Genomic DNA, 19,508 nt, shown 5'->3' with positions numbered 1-19,508 from the left:
ATTCCCCCTTTCTCACTCTTGCTTGCTGTACACTGTTTTTCTCCTTAATGCAAAGCATTTTGAAACATATTTCTATACACATAAAATAGGAATGCAAGTTGATCTTGTAGTTTATCTTACTATTTAATTTTAAATAACTTAGTTCCTTTAACCTAGAATCTATTCTGAAGGACATGGTAACTGGTCACTTAGAAAATAATAGTAGGATTGGGCAGAGTCAACACGGATTTATGAAAGGGAAATCGTGTTTGACGAATCTGTTAGAATTTTTTGAGATTGTAACTAGCAGAATAGATATGGGGGAACCAGTGGATGTGGTGTATTTGGATTTTCAGAAGGCATTTGATACGGTGCCACACAAGAGGTTATTAAACAAAATTAGGGCTCATGGGATTGTAGGTAATATACTAGCATAGATTGAAGTGTGGTTAACAGACAGAAAACAGAGAGTAGGAATAAACGGGTCATTTTCGGGTTGGCAGACTGTAACTAGTGGTACCGCAAGGATCAGTGCTTGGGCCTCAGCTATTCCCAATCTCCATCAATGATTTGGATGAGGGGACCAAATGTAATATATCCAAGTTTGCTGATGATACAAAGCTGGGTGGGAATGTAAGTTGTGAGGAGGATGCAAAGTGGCTTCAAGGGGATATAGACAGGCTAAGTGAGTAGGCAAGAACATGGCAAATGGAATATAATGTGGCGAAATGTGAAGTTATCCACTTTGGTAGGAAAAATAGAAAAGCAGAGTATTTTTTTAATGGTGAGAGATTGGGAAACGTTGGTGTTCAGAGGGACCTGGGTGTCCTTGTACATGAATCACTGAAAGTTAACATGCAGGTACAGCAAGCAATTAGGAAAACAAATGGTATTTTGTCCTTTATTACAAGAGGGTTTGAGTATAAGAGTAAAAACATCTTACTGCAATTATAGAGGGCCCTGGTGAGACCACACCTGGAGTATTGTGTACCTGTTTGGTCTCCTTACCTAAGGAAGGATATACTTGCCATAGACGGAGTGCAACGAAGGTTCACCAGACTGGTTCCTGGAATGGGGGGATTGTCCTATGAGGAGAGATTGAGTGGACTAGGCCTATATTCTCTAGAGTTTAGAAGAATGAGAGGTAATCTCATTGAAGCATACAAAATTCTTACAGGGCTCGACAGGGTAGATGCAGAGAGGATGTTTCCCCTGGCTGGGGAGTCTAGAACCGGGGGTCACAGTCTCAGAATAAGGGGTCGGCCATTTAGGACTGAGATGAGGAGAAATTTCTTCACTCAGAGGGTGGTGAATCTTTGGAATTCTCTACCCCAGAGGGCTGTGGAGGCTCAGTCATTGAGTATATTCAAGACAGAGATCGATAGATTTTTGGATATTAAGGGAATCAAGGGATATGGGGATAGTGCAGGAAAGTGGAGTTGAGGTAGAAGATCAGCCATGATCTCATTGAATGGCTCAATATGCCGAATGGCCTACTCCTGCTCGTATTTCTTATGTTCTTACAACACAAACCAGCGGTTTACTTATTAATATTCCCATTTTGATGTTAAAGATAGTGAGCAGATTATTCAAAATCGGATCATTCTTAACCCTCAGGATTGCAATTCTGTAAGGGCTCAATAAACAAATGGGACAGTTTCCCAATCATAGGGGACAGGATCCACTTATGGGACTGCTGTTAAACGGTTAAGCTCTGGAACTCCCGCCCTAAACCTCTCCGCCTCTCTTTCCTCCTTTACGTTGCTCCTTAAAAACGATCTCTTTGACCAAGCTCTTGGTCACCGGTCCTAATATCTCCTTTTGTTTGACAACGCTCATATGAAGCACCTTGGGACATTTTGCTGTGTTAAAGGTGCTTTTGAATTGCAAATTGTTGTGAAGAGTGGAAGCTCTGTAAGATCCCAAAGTTGTAATGACAGCGCCGTGCATCGTGAACATGATAAGGCATGATATAAAGGTACATTTGTTCTTTCTACTGTTAAGGTCATTTAGCAATATCTACATCAAAGATGTTAACAGAAGTGTTTATTTGGATACCAAAGAAAATTAAGGCATGGAGTTTGAAAAAGCACAAAAGGTTTTCCAAAATCTGTTTCTTGTTCAGAAAGGCTCGGAATTGCTCCCTTCTTAAGGGAAGTGCTAGAATAAGCTAATAAAGAAAGCTTTATGAGAAGCTGAAACCAACTGACTTTGCCGTGCAAAATATCGGAATTTTCATGATCAAAGTCACAGGCCTAGAAATTCACTTGCTTGCGCCACCAGTTTGCGCCCAAAGAGGCCACTCAGAGGCTTTAGCGCCTCTGGCCACAACCACCGCGATATTTAGCGGGGCGCTAATGGCGGCATTAGCCTGTAGCGCTGCGCCGCCACCGATGACGTCATCGGTGTGCGCAGCGCCCCGCTACCGCCCCGAGCGCCATATTAGGTAGCGCCCGCCTCTTCCACGCTGGCCGCAAATAGCGACCGGTACACAGGGGCCTACCTGTGGCGGTAGTGGGGCGAGTTAAGGTGGAGGTGCGGCCGGCCACTTTTTCGGCGGCCGCCTGCCCGCACCTCCGTCCCCGGCCTACACCCCCCCCCCCCGTGGCATTGCCGGCTGTTTCCCGAGAGCCCGGCACTTCTCCTTGGTGCCGGGCTCATTTGCCGGCACTCGCGAGCGGGGATCGCGCTGTTGCAGGCACCTCCCCCTTAACAGTGGGAGGAAGGCCTGCAGTACCACAGCGTGCCGTGCCGCAGCGTGTGGCGCTGCGGCACTTTGCGCGCCGATATTCAGTTTCAGCGCCCCAAGCGGGGCGCCTAAAGCCTTGTTTAGCGGCCGGCTTCCACTTGGGGCGCTGAAACTGAATATCCCGATGGCGCAAGTGGCTCCGCGCGCAGCGGTAATTCCGGCGCCCAGGCAAGCTTGGCGCCCCAAACTGAATTTTTAGCCCACAGACTCTTATGCTCAATTTGAAGACGTTCTTACAAAGGGTAATTGACTCGTTACATACTTTCTCATTGTATGTGCCATCTATCTAATTAAGAGTCTTGCATGTAGAGCTTTTTACACCATATAAATGTATATGAAAAATATTAGGCATGCTTTCATCATAGCCTAAACTAAACGTTATCTGTTCGGTGCTTTGATCAAATATCTGACGATCACTAGAGAGGTAGGAAAAGTTCATTACGAGGCAGCTACCCACCACACAAAACTGTTCCGTTCAGCCACTCAATCTTTTAAAGAGCTAACCTCAAGATGAACCAATTCCATTTACCAAAGCATTGCTGCGTTCAGCATAACTCTGCAACACATCTTTTATTGAAGGAGGCTTTGGGCCAACGTTAGTATTTAGCTCTTTGGATAGGATATGCCCTTGGGTAGAATCAGCCGCGCTGAATAAAATGTATTTGTTCCGAGATCGAGTCTGGATTTTTTTTTGACTGAGAGGTGGGATGCCAATCTGCGACTGCAGCCTTCTGCTTGCGGCCATTCCCATTGGCTCAGTCCTAGGGTCAGTGTTTGCATATTGCCGTTTGAGATACCGGTGAACGGCCTCTTGGATGTGGATCAAAAGACGATCTGATCTGCCTGGTGGAGCTTCGTTGAGAGGTCAGATTGGATTGGATTGGTTGGAAATCCAAGGAAAACCAGCGAGGGTTCTATGCATTCAGGGAGGACTGGGGGCCTCTGCAAATGACTATTTCCGTTTGCACGTGTTGACACCGATAACCAACTGACAGAGTCTTGTCATTGTTTTCTGTGACATGAACATGATGTACATTGTATACCTGCTGTAGTTGGAACAGATTATTATTTATAGAACAAAAGAAATGGAAACAGTCATTGCAAATAAATCAGCCTTGGCATGCTTGCATCAGACGTAAAGCTTTCACTGACGGGTTCACTGATTGGCAATACTACAAACAATTACAGCTATCAACACACATTAACAGGATCTGCTGTTTGTCACTGTAGTGCAAAGGCTTTCGAGGACTCTGCTTACATCTTGCAACTTCCTCATTTACCCTGGCCACAAGCCAACATGATTACAACATAAAGCTGGGTCAAAATCCTGGAACTCCCTCCCTAACAGCACCGTGGGAGCACCTTCACCACACGGACTGCAGCGGTTCAAGAAGGCGGCTCACCACCACCTTCTCAAGGGCAATTAGGGATGGGCAATAAATGCTGGCCTTGCCAGCGACGCCTGCATCCCAGGAACGAATTTTTAAAAAAGCAACAATAATTACATCAAATTTACAGCAGAGAAACGGGCCTTTTGGCCCAACTGGTCTCTGCTGGAGTTTATGCCCCATGATCTACTTCATCTCACCTTGTCTTCATATCCTTCTATTCCTTTCTCCCGCATGTGTTGATCTAGCTCCCCCTTAAATGTATCGATGCTATTCACCTCAACCACTCCCTGTGGTAGCGAGTTCCACATTCTCACCACTCTCTGGGTAAGGAAGTTTATCCTGAATTCCCGACTGGATTTATTAGTGACTCTGTTATATTTATGGCCCCCATTTTTTTATTCATTCATGTGATGTGGGCGTCGCTGGCAAAGCCAGCATTTATGGCCCACCCCTAATTGCCCTTGAGAAGGTGGTGGTGGTGAGCCACCTTCTCAAGCCGCTGCAGTCCGTGCGGTGAAGGTACTCCCGCAGTGCTGTTAGGGAGGGAGTTCCAGGATTTTGACCCAACGATGATGAAGGAACGGCAATATATTTCCAAGTCAGGATGGTGTGTTACTTGGAGGGCAACTTGCAGGTGGTGGTGTTCCCATGCGCCTGCTGCCCTTGTCCTTCTAGGTGGTAGAGGTTGCGGGTTTGGGAGGTGCTGCCGAAGAAGCCTTGGCGAGCTGCTGCAGTGCCTCTTGTAGATGGTACACACCGCAGCCACGGTGCGCCAGTGGTGCAGGGAGTGAATGTTTAAGGTGGTGGATGGGGTGCCAATCAAGCGGGCTGCTTTGTCCTGGATGATGTTGAGCTTCTTGAGTGTTGTTGCAGCTGCACTCATCCAGGCAAGTGGAGAGTATTCCATCACACTCCTGACTTGTGCCTTGTAGATGGTGGAAAGACTTTGGGGAGTCAGGAGGTGAGACACTCGCCGCAGAATACCCAGCCTCTGATCTGCTCTTGTAGCCTCAGTATTTATGTGGCTGGTCCAGTTAAGTTTCTGGTTAATGGTGACCCCCCAGGATGCTGATGGTGGGCGATTTGGCGATGTTAATGCTGTTGAATGTCATGGGGAGGTGGCTAGATGCTCGCTTGTTAGAGATAATCATTAAACATTCATTATTCTGATAGAATTTGCATGTTGTCTAGTTTAAAAATATTTTATTGCAGAGAAATCCTGCAAAAGGAACACATTAGCATACCATGAATCGTTAACTTTTTGCATGTAGCAGTGTTCAGCTGTGGCGTGTTGAGAAACAGAAGGAGAGGGAGCACACGAATGCGGATTTGAACGAGTGGGGGAGGTGATGATTGCAAGGGTGGGAAATGATAGAGGGGGCAATGATAGAGGGCAATGATAGAGGGGAGTAATGATAGAGGGGGCAATGATAGAGGGGGCAATGATAGAGGGGGCAATGATAGAGGGGCAATGATAGAGGGGCAATGAGAGGGGGGCAATGATAGAGAGGCAATGATAGAGGGCAATGATAGAAGGGGCAATGATAGAGGGGCAATGATAGAGGGGGCAATGATAGACAGGCAATGATAGAGGGGCAATGATAGAGGGGGGCAATGATAGAGGGGGCAATGATAGAGAGGCAATGATAGAGGGCAATGATTAGAGGGGGCAATGATAGAGGGGGCAATGATAGACGGGCAATGATAGAGGGGCAATGATAGAGGGGCAATGATAGAGGGGCAATGAGAGGGGGGTAATGATAGAGGGGGCAATGATAGAGGGGGCAATGATAGAGGAGGCAATGATAGCGAGGGCAATGATAGCGAGGCAATGATAGAGGGCAATGATAGAGGGCAATGATAGAGGGGCAATGATAGAGGGGCAATGATGGGGGGCAATGATAGAGGGGGAATGACAGAGGGGCAATGAGAGGGGGCAATGATAGAAGGGGCAATGATAGAGGGGGAATGATAGAGGGGGCAATGATAGACAGGCAATGATAGAGGGGCAATGATAGAGGGGGGCAATGATAGAGGGGGCAATGATAGAGAGGCAATGATAGAGGGCAATGATTAGAGGGGGCAATGATAGAGGGGGCAATGATAGACGGGCAATGATAGAGGGGCAATGATAGAGGGGCAATGAGAGGGGGGTAATGATAGAGGGGGCAATGATAGAGGGGGCAATGATAGAGGGGGCAATGATAGCGAGGGCAATGATAGCGAGGCAATGATAGAGGGCAATGATAGAGGGCAATGATAGAGGGGCAATGATAGAGGGGCAATGATGGGGGGCAATGATAGAGGGGCAATGAGAGGGGGGTAATGATAGAGGGGCAATGATAGAGGGGGCAATGATAGAGGAGGCAATGATAGCGAGGGCAATGATAGCGAGGCAATGATAGAGGGCAATGATAGAGGGAAATGATAGAGGGGCAATGATAGAGGGGCAATGATGGGGGGCAATGATAGAGGGGGAATGACAGAGGGGCAATGAGAGGGGGCAATGATAGAAGGGGCAATGATAGAGGGGGAATGATAGATGGGCAATGATAGAGGGGGCAATGATAGAGGGGCAATGATAGAGGGGGAATGACAGAGGGGCAATGAGAGGGGGTAATGATAGAGGGGGCAATGATAGAGGGAGCAATGATAGAGGGGGCAATGATAGAGGGGGCAATGATAGAGGGGGCAATGATAGAGGGAGCAATGATAGAGGGGGTAATGATAGAGGGGGCAATGATAGAGGGAGCAATGATAGAGGGAGCAATGATAGAGGGGGCAATGATAGAGGGGGCAATGATAGAGGGGGCAATGATAGAGGGAGCAATGGTAGAGGGGGCAATGGTAGAGGGGGCAATGGTAGAGGGGGCAATGGTAGAGGGGGCAATGGTAGAGGGGGCAATGGTAGAGGGAGCAATGATAGAGGGAGCAATGGTAGAGGGAGCAATGGTAGAGGGGGCAATGGTAGAGGGGGCAATGATAGAGGGGCAATGATAGAGGGGGCGGGGCAAGTAAAGCAGTAAACCTGAGGATTGGGAGCAGTTTAGGATTCAATAAATGAGGACAAAGGGATTAATTAAGAAGGGGAAAATAGAATATGAGAGTAAGCTTTCAGGGAACATAAAAACTGACCATAAAAGCTTTTATAGATATGGGAAGAGAAAAAGATTGGTGAAGTCAAGTGTAGGTCCCTTGCAGTCAGAATCAGGGGAATTTATAATGGGGAACAAAGAAATGGCAGACCAATTAAATACATATTTTGGTTCTGTCTTCACAAAGGAGGACACAAATAACCTCCCAGAGATGTCGGGGAACATAGGGTCTGATGAAAGGGAGGAACTGAAAGAAATCAGTATTTGTAGGGAAATGGTGTTAGGGAAATTGATGGGATTGAAGGTCGATAAATCCCCAGGGCCTGATAATCTACATCCTAGGGTACTTAAGGAAGTGGCCCTCGAAATAGTAGAGGCATTGCTGATCATCTTCCAACATTCGATGGAATCTGGAACTGTACCCATGGATTGGAGGGTAGCTAATGTTACCCCACTATTCAAAAAGTTGGTAGAGAGAAAACGGGAAATTACAGACCGGTAAACCTGACATCGGTAGTGGGGAAAATGCTAGAGTCCATTATAAAAGACGTAATAGCAGAGCACTTGGAAAACAGTGACAGGATCGGACAAAGTCAACATGGATTTACAAAAGGTAAGTCATGCTTGACTAATCTACTGGAATTTTTTGAGGATGTAACTGGTAAAATAGATAAGGGAGAACCAGTGGATGTGGTGTATTTGGACTTTCAGAAGGCTTTCGATAAGGTCCCGCATAAGAGATTAGCGTGTAAAGTTAAGGCACATGGGATTGGGGGCAAGGTATTGACTTGGATAGAGAACTGGTTGGCAGACAGAAAGCAAAGAGTTGGAATAAACGGGTCTTTTTCCGAGTGGCAGGCAGTGACTAGTGGGGTACCGCAGGGATCGGTCCTTGGACCCTAGCTATTCACAATATATATTAATGATCTAGACAAGGGAACTAGATGTAATGTTTCCAAATTTGCAGACGACACAAAGCTGGGTGGGCGTGTGTGCTGTGAGGAGGATGCCGAGAAACTCCAGGATGATTTGGACAGGTTGGGTGATTGGGCAGATGCATGGCAGATGCAATATAACGTGGATAAATGTGAGGTTATCCACTTTGGTGTCAAAAACAGGAAGACAGATTATTATCTGAATGGCAATAGATTGGGAGAAGGGGAAGTGCAATGAGACCTGGGTGTCCTTGTGCACCAGTCGCTGAAGGTAAGCATGCAGGTGCAGCAGGCAGTTAAGAAGGCAAATGGTATGTTGGCCTTCGTAGCGAGAGGGTTTGAGTACAGGAACAAGGATGTCTTGCTGCAGTTGTACAGGGCCTTGGTGAGACCACACCTTGAGTATTGTGTGCAGTTTTGGTCGCCTTATCTGAGGAAGGATGTTCTTGCCATGGAAGGAGTTCAACGAAGATTCACCAGGCTGATACCTGGGATGGCAGGAATGACGTATGAGGAGAGATCGGGTCGATTGGGCTTGTACTCGCTGGAGTTTAGAAGAATGAAAGGGGATCTCATTGAAACTTATCAAATTCTGACAGGACTGGACAGACTAGATGCAGGAAGGATGTTCCCGATGGTCGGGGAGTCCAGAACCAGGGGTCACAGTCTAAGGATAAGGGGTTGGCCATTTAGGACAGAAATGAGGAGGAATTTCTTCACCCAGAGAGTGGTGAACCTGTGGAATTCTCTACCACAGAAGGCAGTCGAGACCAATTCATTAAATATATTCAAGAAGGAGTTGGATATATTTCTTAAGGCTAAAGGGATCAAGGGGTATGGGGAGAAAGCCGGGACCGGGTACTGAATTTGGATGATCAGCCATGATCGCAGTGAATGGTGGAGCAGGCTCGAGGGGCCGAATGGCCGATCTTCTATGTTTCTATGTTTCTATGATAGAGGGGGCAATGATAGAGGGGGCAACGATAGACGGGCAATGATAGAGGGAGCAATGAAAGAGGGGGCAATGATAGAGGGGCGCAATGATAGAGGGGAAATGATAGAGGGGGCAATGATAGAGGGGGCGGGGCCCGAGAATGCAACAGGAGTGATTGACACGGCTTGCAGCCAATTGCGAGTCCCGGTGGTGGAGGCGGCCAGGTGAGTGGAGCAGTCCTGAGCTCACCTGGACCGCTGCCCCAGCTCCCCAGCCCCCCAGCCGAGCAATCCCCGGGACACCGCAATAGAGCGCGTTTCCGCTCTGAAGTCCAAGCGCACTCAGGGCCGGATTGTACCCTCCTCCCTCCAGCTGCAGGAAGCGGCTCAGGCAGGCAGACAGGAGCAAGGACTGACAGATGGCCGATTCGACACAAGGAACCTTCAGCGGCGTTGGCCAGGCCTCGGGCACCTTGGAGGGCTCATTGATCAGGAAACTGACCGGTGTAGCAGCTGTCAATTTCTGGAAGGAGGTGGGAGCGCTTTCACGGCTGGCTGGGCCAGTGGTGAGTTTCCAGTCCAAATCATTGCATTAAAATTAATATTGCTGGTCAATCTCCCACGGCCTTGCCCATGAGGGGTCAAGACAGTCCTCAGATGAAGCTGGGTCGGGGAGGGGGGGGCATTGTATTAAATCTTACAAATATAATTCTGCCCCCCCCCCCATTTTAAAGTCACACATTTAATATTTCTGTTAAACATTTCTTTTCCAAATTTATAATGGGATTTGCCTGCTCACCAAAAGTAGCGACACAGGTTAACGAGGCCAGAACTAAAGCAAGCCAAGCACTAGGGTTTATTTCTAGAGGAATTGAAAAGTAGAGGCGATACGCTAAACCTGAATCGAACCTTGGTTAGACCGCACTTGGAGTACTGTGTACAATTCTGGTCGCCATATTATAAAAAGGATATCGAGGCACTGGAGAGGGTGCAAGAAAGATTTTACAAGGATGATACCAGAAATGCGAGGGTATACGTATCAGGAAAGAGAAAAGCATCTATTTCTCTTGAAGAGAGAAGGCTGAGGGGTGACTGTGGGGAAGAGCAAAACTAGAGGCCGTCAATATAAGATAGTAACCAAGAAATCCAATCGGGAATTCAGAAGAAACTTCTTTACCCAGAGAGTGGTGAGAATGTGGAACTCGCTACCACAGGGAGTGGTCGAAGCGAATAGTATTGATGCATTTAAGGGGAGGCTGGGCTAGCATCTGAGGGAGAAGGGAATAGAGGGTTACGCTGATAGATTTAGATGAGGATGGTGGAGGAGGCACGGACTGGTTGGGCCGAATGGCCTGTTTCTGTGCCGTAATTCCTGTGTCATTCGATGGCCCAAAAATTGCGGTCCGCGGCGTAGCTCCGGGGTACTCCGCGGGCCTGCGGAGAGAGCGTGAACCTACCCGATGGGGGCCCTCTTCGTAAACTCACTGTCTGGCGCTGCGAGTAGGAGGGCAACGTAATGGCCCACGGATCCCAAGGGACACAACCTGTGTGGGAGTGTACCCGGGATCGCGTGGGCCCGTTCCGCCATTCGGTAAACACATCGTCTTTCGTTCATTGAAATTACCATATTACTTCATTACTACAGCCTTTAAAATACACACAGATTTAGCTTTTATTGTGGGGATGCGTTACTCGTGATTCCCACTTCTAAACAAATACTGTGCCCTGAGCAGAAAGTTATGAAAAGTAAATGTTATCTTTTTAAAACCTGCAGCTTTAACATACACTCGGATTGCTTCTCATTAAAGCTTTCAATGCTCCTGGATGTCAGTTAATTTTTTTTTTTTTTTAAAGCATTTTTTAAAATTTCAGATATCGCCTTCCATTGTGGAACCAGTCCCACCGCCTGCTTCCACCAGCTGTAAAATTTCCATATGAAATTGGTGGGCAAATAGCCCAACTCTGCGCCGGCAATGAGGTTTTCGGTGGTGTTGCGGATGGTCTGTCGGCGTGTACGCTGACAGACGTCAGGTTGGGGGATTTGGCGCGTGTGCTTGAAATCCCGGACTTCTGAGCTTACGCTGACATTCCCACCACAAAATCCGGGCCAATGCAACTTTTGTTTCTCTCTCTCACCTGGCAGCTGTCCTTATCCTGCCAGTACACTTCACACCTAATCTCAGCTGCTTTTTGTCTCCACGGGCCCATTACCATCTCATCTGGCTTCTAATACCTTTTATTGTCTCCTTTTCTTCTTTTGTTCGATCGCAGCTTTGCCTTCGATTTTTTTAAATTTTCTTTCCAGTTTTGAAGAAGGGTTTCAACCCGAAACGTCAACTCTAATTTCTCTCCACGGATGTTGCCTGACCTGCTGAGTTTTTCCAGCATTCTCTGTTGTTATGCTGTAATTACACCCTTTTGCCTGCGGTAGTGCTGCAGTGTCCGAGGTCGTTTTGAACCTTGAAGGGAGGTGACTAAGAGGCGATTCTTACGGAGATAGTTTCCTTATTACTTAATGGGATGTGGGTGACACTGGCAAGGCTGTATGTGTTGCCTGACCCTTGAATTATTGTTTTGGTATGGAAAAGGAAGATCTGAAAAATTACTTAAATTGTGAGAGAAGGACTAGAGGACACGGGTTCCAAGTGGTAAAGATTTAGGATTGAATTCAGAAAATGCAGAGTCTCGAGGTCCACCACCATCTTTTCAGGGCAACTAGAGGTGGGCAGTAACTGTTGCCTGACCACGGTCGGCCACATCACAAGAACTATTTTTTTTTTAACAATTAAAAAGCTCTCTAAACAAAGGTTGCTCAACATGTGGAATGGAGGATCTGGGTAGAGAGAGAGAGAGAGAGAGGAGAAAACCCTGGAATTATTTAAGAAACAATTGGATGTTGCCGTGGGTCCTTTGCGTTGATGAGCTGAATGGCCTTCCTGTGAAACGGAATCATGTGACGGTGTGGTGAAGGACGCTCATTAGATGAGGACTCTACCAAGTTAGGTCATTTCTCTTTGTTGAAATTGCATATTCCACTGACAGCTGGAGACATGACCAAGTACAGTCGTATCAGACTAAGAGGATCTCCTGAGGACACTTAAGCTTCTGCTGTTAAGGCAAAAGGCCTAACTGCGCATGTGTACTTGGATATATCCAGCCAACGATGACTGCCTTTAAACAAAAAAGGCGGGGGGTGGGGGGGGCTTGTCAGGTGAGGGGAAATTTAGAAATCTGAAAAGAAAGGTCAAGGCAATAGAGCAGTGTCGCGATTTGGGTAAAAATAAGCAGAGTGTGACATAAAGGGACAGAGGGTTTAATGGTAGCAGTGCAGCAGAGAATAAGTTCAAAGCAGGGAATAATGGTAAAAAATTTTAAATTGAAGGCTCTTTATCTGAATGCACAAAGCATTTGTAACAAGATAGACGAACTGGTGGCACAAATAGAGATAAATGGGTTTGATCTAATAGCCATTACAGAGACATGGTTGCAAGATGACCAAGGTTGGGAACTAAATGTTCCAGGGTACTTGACGTTCCGGAAAGACAGGCAGAATAGAAAAGTGGGGGGGGGGGGTTAGCCCTGATAATAAAGGATGACATAAGGACAGTAGCGAGAAAGGATCTTGGCTCAGAAGATCAGGAAGTAGAATCAGTATGGGTGGAGATAAGGAATAACGAGGGGCAGAAAACACTGGTGGGAGTAGTATATAGGCCTCCTAACAGTAGCTATACCGTTGGACAGAACATTAATCGAGAAATAGTAGGAGCTTGTAACAAAGGAAATCCAATAATCGTGGGGGACTTTAATCTTCATATAGATTGGCCAAATAAAATTGGCAAAGGTAGTCTGGAGGACGAGTTCATGGAATGCATTCAGGACAGTTTCCTAGAACAATACGTCATGGAACCAACTAGGGAACAGGCTATTTTAGATCTTGTATTGTGTAATGAGACAAGGTTAATTAGCAATCTCATAGTAAAGGATCCTCTGGGGAAGAGTGATCATAATATGATAGAATTTCACTTTAAGTTTGAGAGTGACTTGCCTAAGTCCAAAACTAGAGTCTTAAACTTAAATAAAGCCAATTACATAGGCATGAGGGGCGAGTTGGCTAAAGTAGATTGGAAAAATAGATAAAAAATTGTGGTGGTAGATAAGCAGTGGCTAGCATTTAATGAAATATTTCATAATTCTCAACAAAAATACATCCCATTGAGAAACAAAAATTTCATGGGAAAAGTGATCCATCCATGGCTAACTAAAGAAGTTAACGATAGCATTAACTAAAGAAGAAGCTTATAATGTTGCGAAGAATAGTAGTAAGCCTGAGGATGGGGAGAGTTTCAGAAACCAGCAAAGGATGACCAAAAAATTGATAGAAAGGGAAAAAATAGAATATGAGAGAAAACTAGCAAGAAATTTAAAAACAGGTGGTAAGAGCTTCTACAAGTATGTAAAAAGGAAGAGAGTAGCAAAAGTAAATGTTGGTCCCTTAGAGGCTGAGACAGGAGAAATTATTATGAGGAATAAGGAAATCGCAGAAATGTTAAACAAATATTTTGTATCTGTCTTCACAGTAGAAGACACAAAAAGCATACCAAAAATGATGGGGAACCAAGGGTCTAATGAGGGTGAGGAACTTAACGTAATTAATATAAGTAGAGAAAAAGTACTAGCGAAACTAATGGGACAAAAAGCCAACAAACCCCCTGGACCTGACGGCCTACATCCTAGGGTTCTAAAAGAGGTGGCTGCAGAGATAGTGGATGCATTGGTTTGATCTTCCAAAATTCGCTAGATTCTAGAACGGTTACAGCGGATTGGAAGGTAGCAAATGTAACATCGGTATTGAAGAAAGAAGGGAGAGAGAAAACCGGAACTACAGGCCAGTTAGCCTGACATCAGTAGTAGGGAAAATGCTGGAATCCATTGTTAAGGAAGTGGTATCACTTAGAAAATCATAACATGATTAGGCAGAGTCAACATGGTTTTATGAAAGGGAAATCGTGTTTGACAAATTTATTCGAGTTTTTTGAGGATGTAATGAGCAGGGTAGATAAAGGGGAACCAGTGGAATGTAGTATTTTTGGATTTCCAAAAGGTATTCGATAAGGTGCCACATAAAAGGTTATTGCACAAGATAAGGGCTCATGGGGTTGGGGGTAATATAGTAGCATGGATAGAGGATTGGTTAACGGACAGAAAACAGAGAGTAGGGATAAACGGATCTTTTTCAGGTTGGCAGGCTGTAACTAGTGGGGTGCTGCAAGGATCAGTGTTTGGGCCTCAGCTATTTACAATCTATATTAATGACCTAGATGAAGGGACCGAGTGTAATGTATCCAAGTTTGCTGATGATACAAAGCTAGGTGGGACAGTAAGCTGTGAGGAGAACAGAAAGAGTCAGCAAAGGGATATAGACAGACTAAGTGAGTGGGCAGTAAGGTGGCAGATGGAGTATAATGTAGGGAAATGTGAGGTTATTCACATTGGTAGGAAGAATAGAAAAACAGAATATTTTTTAAATGGTGAGAAACTTTTAAATGTTGGTGTTCAGAGAGATTTGGGTGTCCTCGTGCAAGAAACACAGAAAGCTAGCATGCAGGTACAGCAAGCAATAAGGAAGGCAAATGGCAGTTTTGGTCTCCTTATTTAAGAAAGGATATACTTGCCTTGGAGGCGGTGCAACGAAGGTTCACTAGATTGATCCCTGGGATGACAGGGCTGTCCTATGATGAGCGATTGTGTAGAATGGGCCGATACTCTCTGGAGTTTAGAAGAATGAGAGGTGATCTCATTGAAACATACAAGATTCTGAGGGGGATTGACAGGGTAGATGCTGAGAGGTTGTTTCCCCTGGCTGGAGTGTCTAAAACTAGGGGGCATAGTCTCAGGATAAGGGGTTGGCCATTTAAGACCGAGATGAGGAATTTCTTCACTCCGAGGGTTATAGAGTCATAGAGTCATACAGCACAGAAAGAGTCCCTTCGGCCCATCATATCCGCGCCGGCCATCAAGCCCTGTCTATTCTAATCCCATTTTCCAGCACTTGGTCCGTAGCCTTGTATGCTATGGCGTTTCAGGTGCTCATCGAAATGCTTCTTGAATGTTGTGAGGGTTCCTGCCTCTACCACCCTTTCAAGCAGTGAGTTCCAGATTCCAACCACCCTCTGGGTGAAAAAGTTTTTCCTCAAATCCCCTCTAAACCTCCTGCCCCTTACCTTGAAACTATGCCCCCTGGTTATGGACCCCTCCACCAAGGGGAAAAGTTCCCCTCTATCTACCCTATCTATGCCCCTCATAATTTTGTATACCTCAATCAGGTCCCTCCTCAGCCTTCTCTGCTCTAAGGAAAACAACCCCAGCCTGTCCAGTCTCTCGTCATAGCTGAAGCGCTCCAGCCCAGGTAACACCCTGGTGAATCTCCTCTGCACGCTCTCCAATGCAATCACATCCTTCCTATAGTGTGGCGACCAGAACTGCACACAGTATTCCAGCTCTGGCCTAACTAGCGTTTTGTACAGCTCCATCATAACCTCCCTGCTCTTATATTCTATGCCTCGGCTAATGAAGGCAAGTATCCCATATGCCTTTTTAACCACCTTATCTACCTGTCTTGCTGCCTTCAGGGATCTATGTACATGCACACCAAGGTCCCTCTGATCCTCTGTCCTTCTTACGGTCCTACCATTCATTGTGTATTCCCTTGCCTTGTTAGTCCTCCCAAAATGCATCACCTCACACTTTTCAGGGTTAAATTCCATTTGCCACTGTTCTGCCCATCTGACCAATCCGTCTATATCGTCCCGTAGCCTGAGGCTTCCCTCCTCGCTATTTACCACTCCACCAATTTTCGTGTCATCTGCGAACTTACTGATCATACCTCCTATATTTATATCTAACTCATATTAATGTACACTACAAACAGCAAAGGACCCAGCACCAATCCCTGCGGTACACCACTGGACACAGGCTTCCAGTCACAAAAACAACCTTTGACCATCACCCTCTGCCTCCTGCCACTAAGCCAATTTTGGATCCAATGTGCCAAATTGCCCTGGATCCCATGGGCTCTTACCTTCTTGACCAGTTTCCCATGTGGGACTTTGTCAAAAGCCTTACTGAAGTCCATGTAGACTACATCAACCGTAGGGCCGACTCCTGCTCCTAATTCTTACGTGTGGCTTACCCCACAACTGATGCCATCAAAGGAAAGCTGTTTGCCAGATGTAGCATTGATCCCTTCAGCTATTGCAAAACTTCCTCGGTAAGAGAGAATTCAAACCACAAACCATTGGGCAAGTTATAACTTACAAATTGGCTTGGGTAAAAATCATTGTAAGAACACAGAAACAGCAGGTGTTTTGCCAGGGCTGGTCAATTGTGCAATTTGACCAATGAAAACCGATTAGTTGGGCTTACACTTCTAAATGCTCGCCAGGATTTTGCACTGAATTCAGCTGCCGAGGCCCCAAGCTCTGGAATTCCTTCCCTCAACCTCTTTCCCCCTCTCTCCTTTTTTAAGGCCCTCCTTAAAACCTACCTCTTTGACCAAGCTTTTGGTCACCTAACCCTAATATCTCCTTTATGTGGTTCGATGTAAAATTTTGTTTGATAGCACTCATGTGAAGCATCCTTGAGTTATTTTATTACATTAAAGGCAAGATGTAGTTTGTTATTCAGACTTTTGGGAGACATACGGTCAAGAAGTTGATTGGACATCTTAATGGACTAATGTGATCAACACAACTGTGAAAAACAAAGGGGGGAATTTTGCCAGCGCTCGGGGCGGGTTTGGAGGCGGGACATCCAGTAAAATTGCAAATATTGACAGCGGGTCCCGAACCTGCTGTCAACCCGCCTCCAAACAATCTTCCTGGGTGTCAGGCCCCCGATTTGCGTATGGACCCAACACCTAGCGGCGGGAAGAGGATTATAGCCACTTAACTGCTTGTTAACAGGCAGTGAAGAGGCTTTTTCTAATTTTGACAGGTCTACTGCGGGCTTCCCGACATCCGGACACCACGCCAGGGTAAGTGTGGCGTGCTGTGGGTCTACTGTATTGTTTCTTCATTGATGACAGCTGCAGAAGTGGTGTGAAGGATCCAAGGGTACACTGGTGAGTTTGAGGTAAGAAAATGTTGGGAAAATCATTTTTAATGTATTTAGGCTTTTCTGTAGGTAACAAGGTTTGAAGTGTTTGTGTAGTCCCACCTCATTGGGAGAACCTCTCTCACCAGTGACATCGCTTCTGTAACCTCACCTGCAGCTGCCATCTGTTCTAGCCTAAGGAGGGAGTCACTGGAGAGCCTGGGTGAAGGGCTCACCTGTGTACAGTGATTGTCAGTGTTTGTAGCACCTCAATGCTGTCAAACACTGAAAAAACACCTGTCAAAAAAAATTAAGTGTGGCCCCTTTAATGACGTGTCATCAACTGACGTCATCTGACACCGGTTTTCTCCTAATTTGCCGGCAAGCCCGCAGGGCGGACTTAACGAGGCCAATTGACACAAAATAGCGTCTGTGCGTCGGATGTCGTTGGGGGCGGGATCGAACCTGGAAGGCAGCTGCCCCGCCCCTAGGCTGCACCCACAGGTAAAATCCAGCCCAAAGTGACTGTCAGTTCCATGAAAAATTGCTACAAGCTTGGAACTATAGAGGGAGGGTAAAACAATCAGCGGGAATAACAATACAATAGAAAAATACTGCGGATGCTGAAAACCTGAAATAGCAACACAAAATGCTGGAAACACTCAGCAGGCCAGGCAACATCCGTGGAGAGAGAAACAGCCAACGTTTCAGGTCTGTGACCCTTCGTCAGAACTGGTAAAAGTTGGAGATGAAACAGGTTTTAAGCAGGTGCGGAGGCAGGGAAATGGCGGGGGCGGGGAGGAAGGAAGTGAAGGGACGGTCTGTGCTAGAATGGAAGGCGGGAGAGATTAAATGTTGCAAATAGGGATGGCAGAATCATCAACAGCTGCCGCCTGAAAAAAATGGGGGTTTATAGTCTGAAATTATTGAACTCAATGTTGAGTCCACAAGGCTGCAAAGTGCCTAATCGAAAGATGAGGTGCTGTTCCTCGAGCTTACGTTGAGCTTCATTGGAACAGTGTACGAGGCCGAGGACGGAGAGGTGAGAGTGGGAGTGGAGCGGAGAATTAAAGTGACAGGCGACCGGAAGCTCAGGGTCACCCTTACGGACTGAACGGAGGTGTTCCGCAAAGCGGTCGCCCAATCTGCGTTTGACCTCCCCAATGTAGAGGAGACCACATCATGAGCAGTGAATACAGTATACTAAATTGCAAGAAGTACAAGTAAATCCTGATTTAAATGAAAGTGGCACACAGTGCCAGTGTTTAGAGTGTGTCTGCAGTACCATGCAATCAGAATGTCAGATCTAGTGAGGATGATGGACAGCCAGTGCTTGGAGTTCACACACCTGCTGTGCTGAAACCAGGAGAGCGTTAAGAAAAGGCATTGCGGATTCAAACATTCAATGCCCTAGATAAATCCAAACTATGGTCCCCTAATGAGGTTGAGGTAGGAGGAGGATGGAATATTGAAACAGCAGCTTTGATGCTGATAGATTTTTGGTTTCGGTCAGAGGCCAGAAATAGCTAAAAGGTATTCTAAGATTAATGTTACACCACAGGAAAGATAATAATATGACTTGTATTTAGCAAGTCTCTCAAAACTCTCAAAGCAACTCTTGAGCAAGGAAATTACTTTGAAGTGCGGTGATGGCCGCTGTATTTTCACACCGCAAGATCTCACAAACAGATGAAATGAATGACCAGTCGATCTGCGTTTGGTATTGTTGGTTGAGTATATGTTACGCAATTGTGTGAAGCCTGTATCCAAAACCAATATGGGTCCATCTCCATTCTTTAGTTCAGGTACAGTTGAAAGATCTACATCGTATTCACAATCTTGTGCAGGGCGTGCCCTTCCTGTTCACAAACCTTACTTCCTGTTGTCACTAATGTTCCCTCGAAGCTGCGTGGCCGCACATTAATGGGAAAGGTCCCGCGCCGGCCACTCACTGGCTTTTACATTGTAAATACCGCACATGCGCAGAAATATAGAGGGATTGAAAGAAACAGGCCGCTCAGAACAAAGTGCAGCTTGCAGGGACATTGGTTGTCACGGTTTCTGGTCATGTTTATCTGTGAAAATTTTACCATCGTAATTTGTAAGTCAAAATTTCCCATTCAGTAGAATCTGGTCACTCGATAGCTGTGTGGAGCAACTCTGTTGCCATCTTGTGTAGAATCATAGGATGATACAGCACATAAGAAGGCCATTCGGCCCATCGTGCGTGTGTCAGCTCTTTGGTAGAGCTATCCGATTCGTCCCACCCCCCCTGCCCTTTCCCCACAGTCCTGCAAATTTTCTCCCTTCAAGTATTTATCCAATTTCCTTTTGA

General features: G+C 46.2%; 1 protein-coding gene across 1 annotated transcript in view; it reads left to right on the top strand.

Annotated features, from left to right (window-relative positions):
* Positions 1–9,308: 9,308 nt before the first annotated feature.
* LOC147102392 (multidrug and toxin extrusion protein 1-like) overlaps positions 9,309–19,508 on the top strand; it is a 79,022-nt gene continuing 68,822 nt past the window's right edge. Inside the window, exon 1 of the mRNA XM_085964779.1 lies at positions 9,309–9,648. Within this exon, the coding sequence (XP_085820905.1) occupies positions 9,502–9,648 (147 nt within the window). The 5' untranslated portion in view covers positions 9,309–9,501. The remainder of the gene's footprint in view (positions 9,649–19,508) is intronic.

This window comes from Somniosus microcephalus, chromosome 22 (assembly GCF_052327205.1).
Source record: "Somniosus microcephalus isolate GS21.2 chromosome 22, FLI_Smic_1.0, whole genome shotgun sequence".
In the NCBI taxonomy this organism is placed as follows: Eukaryota; Metazoa; Chordata; class Chondrichthyes; order Squaliformes; family Somniosidae; genus Somniosus; species Somniosus microcephalus.
Note: the sequence above shows the minus strand (reverse complement) of the source record. Positions and strands in the feature narration are given on the sequence as shown.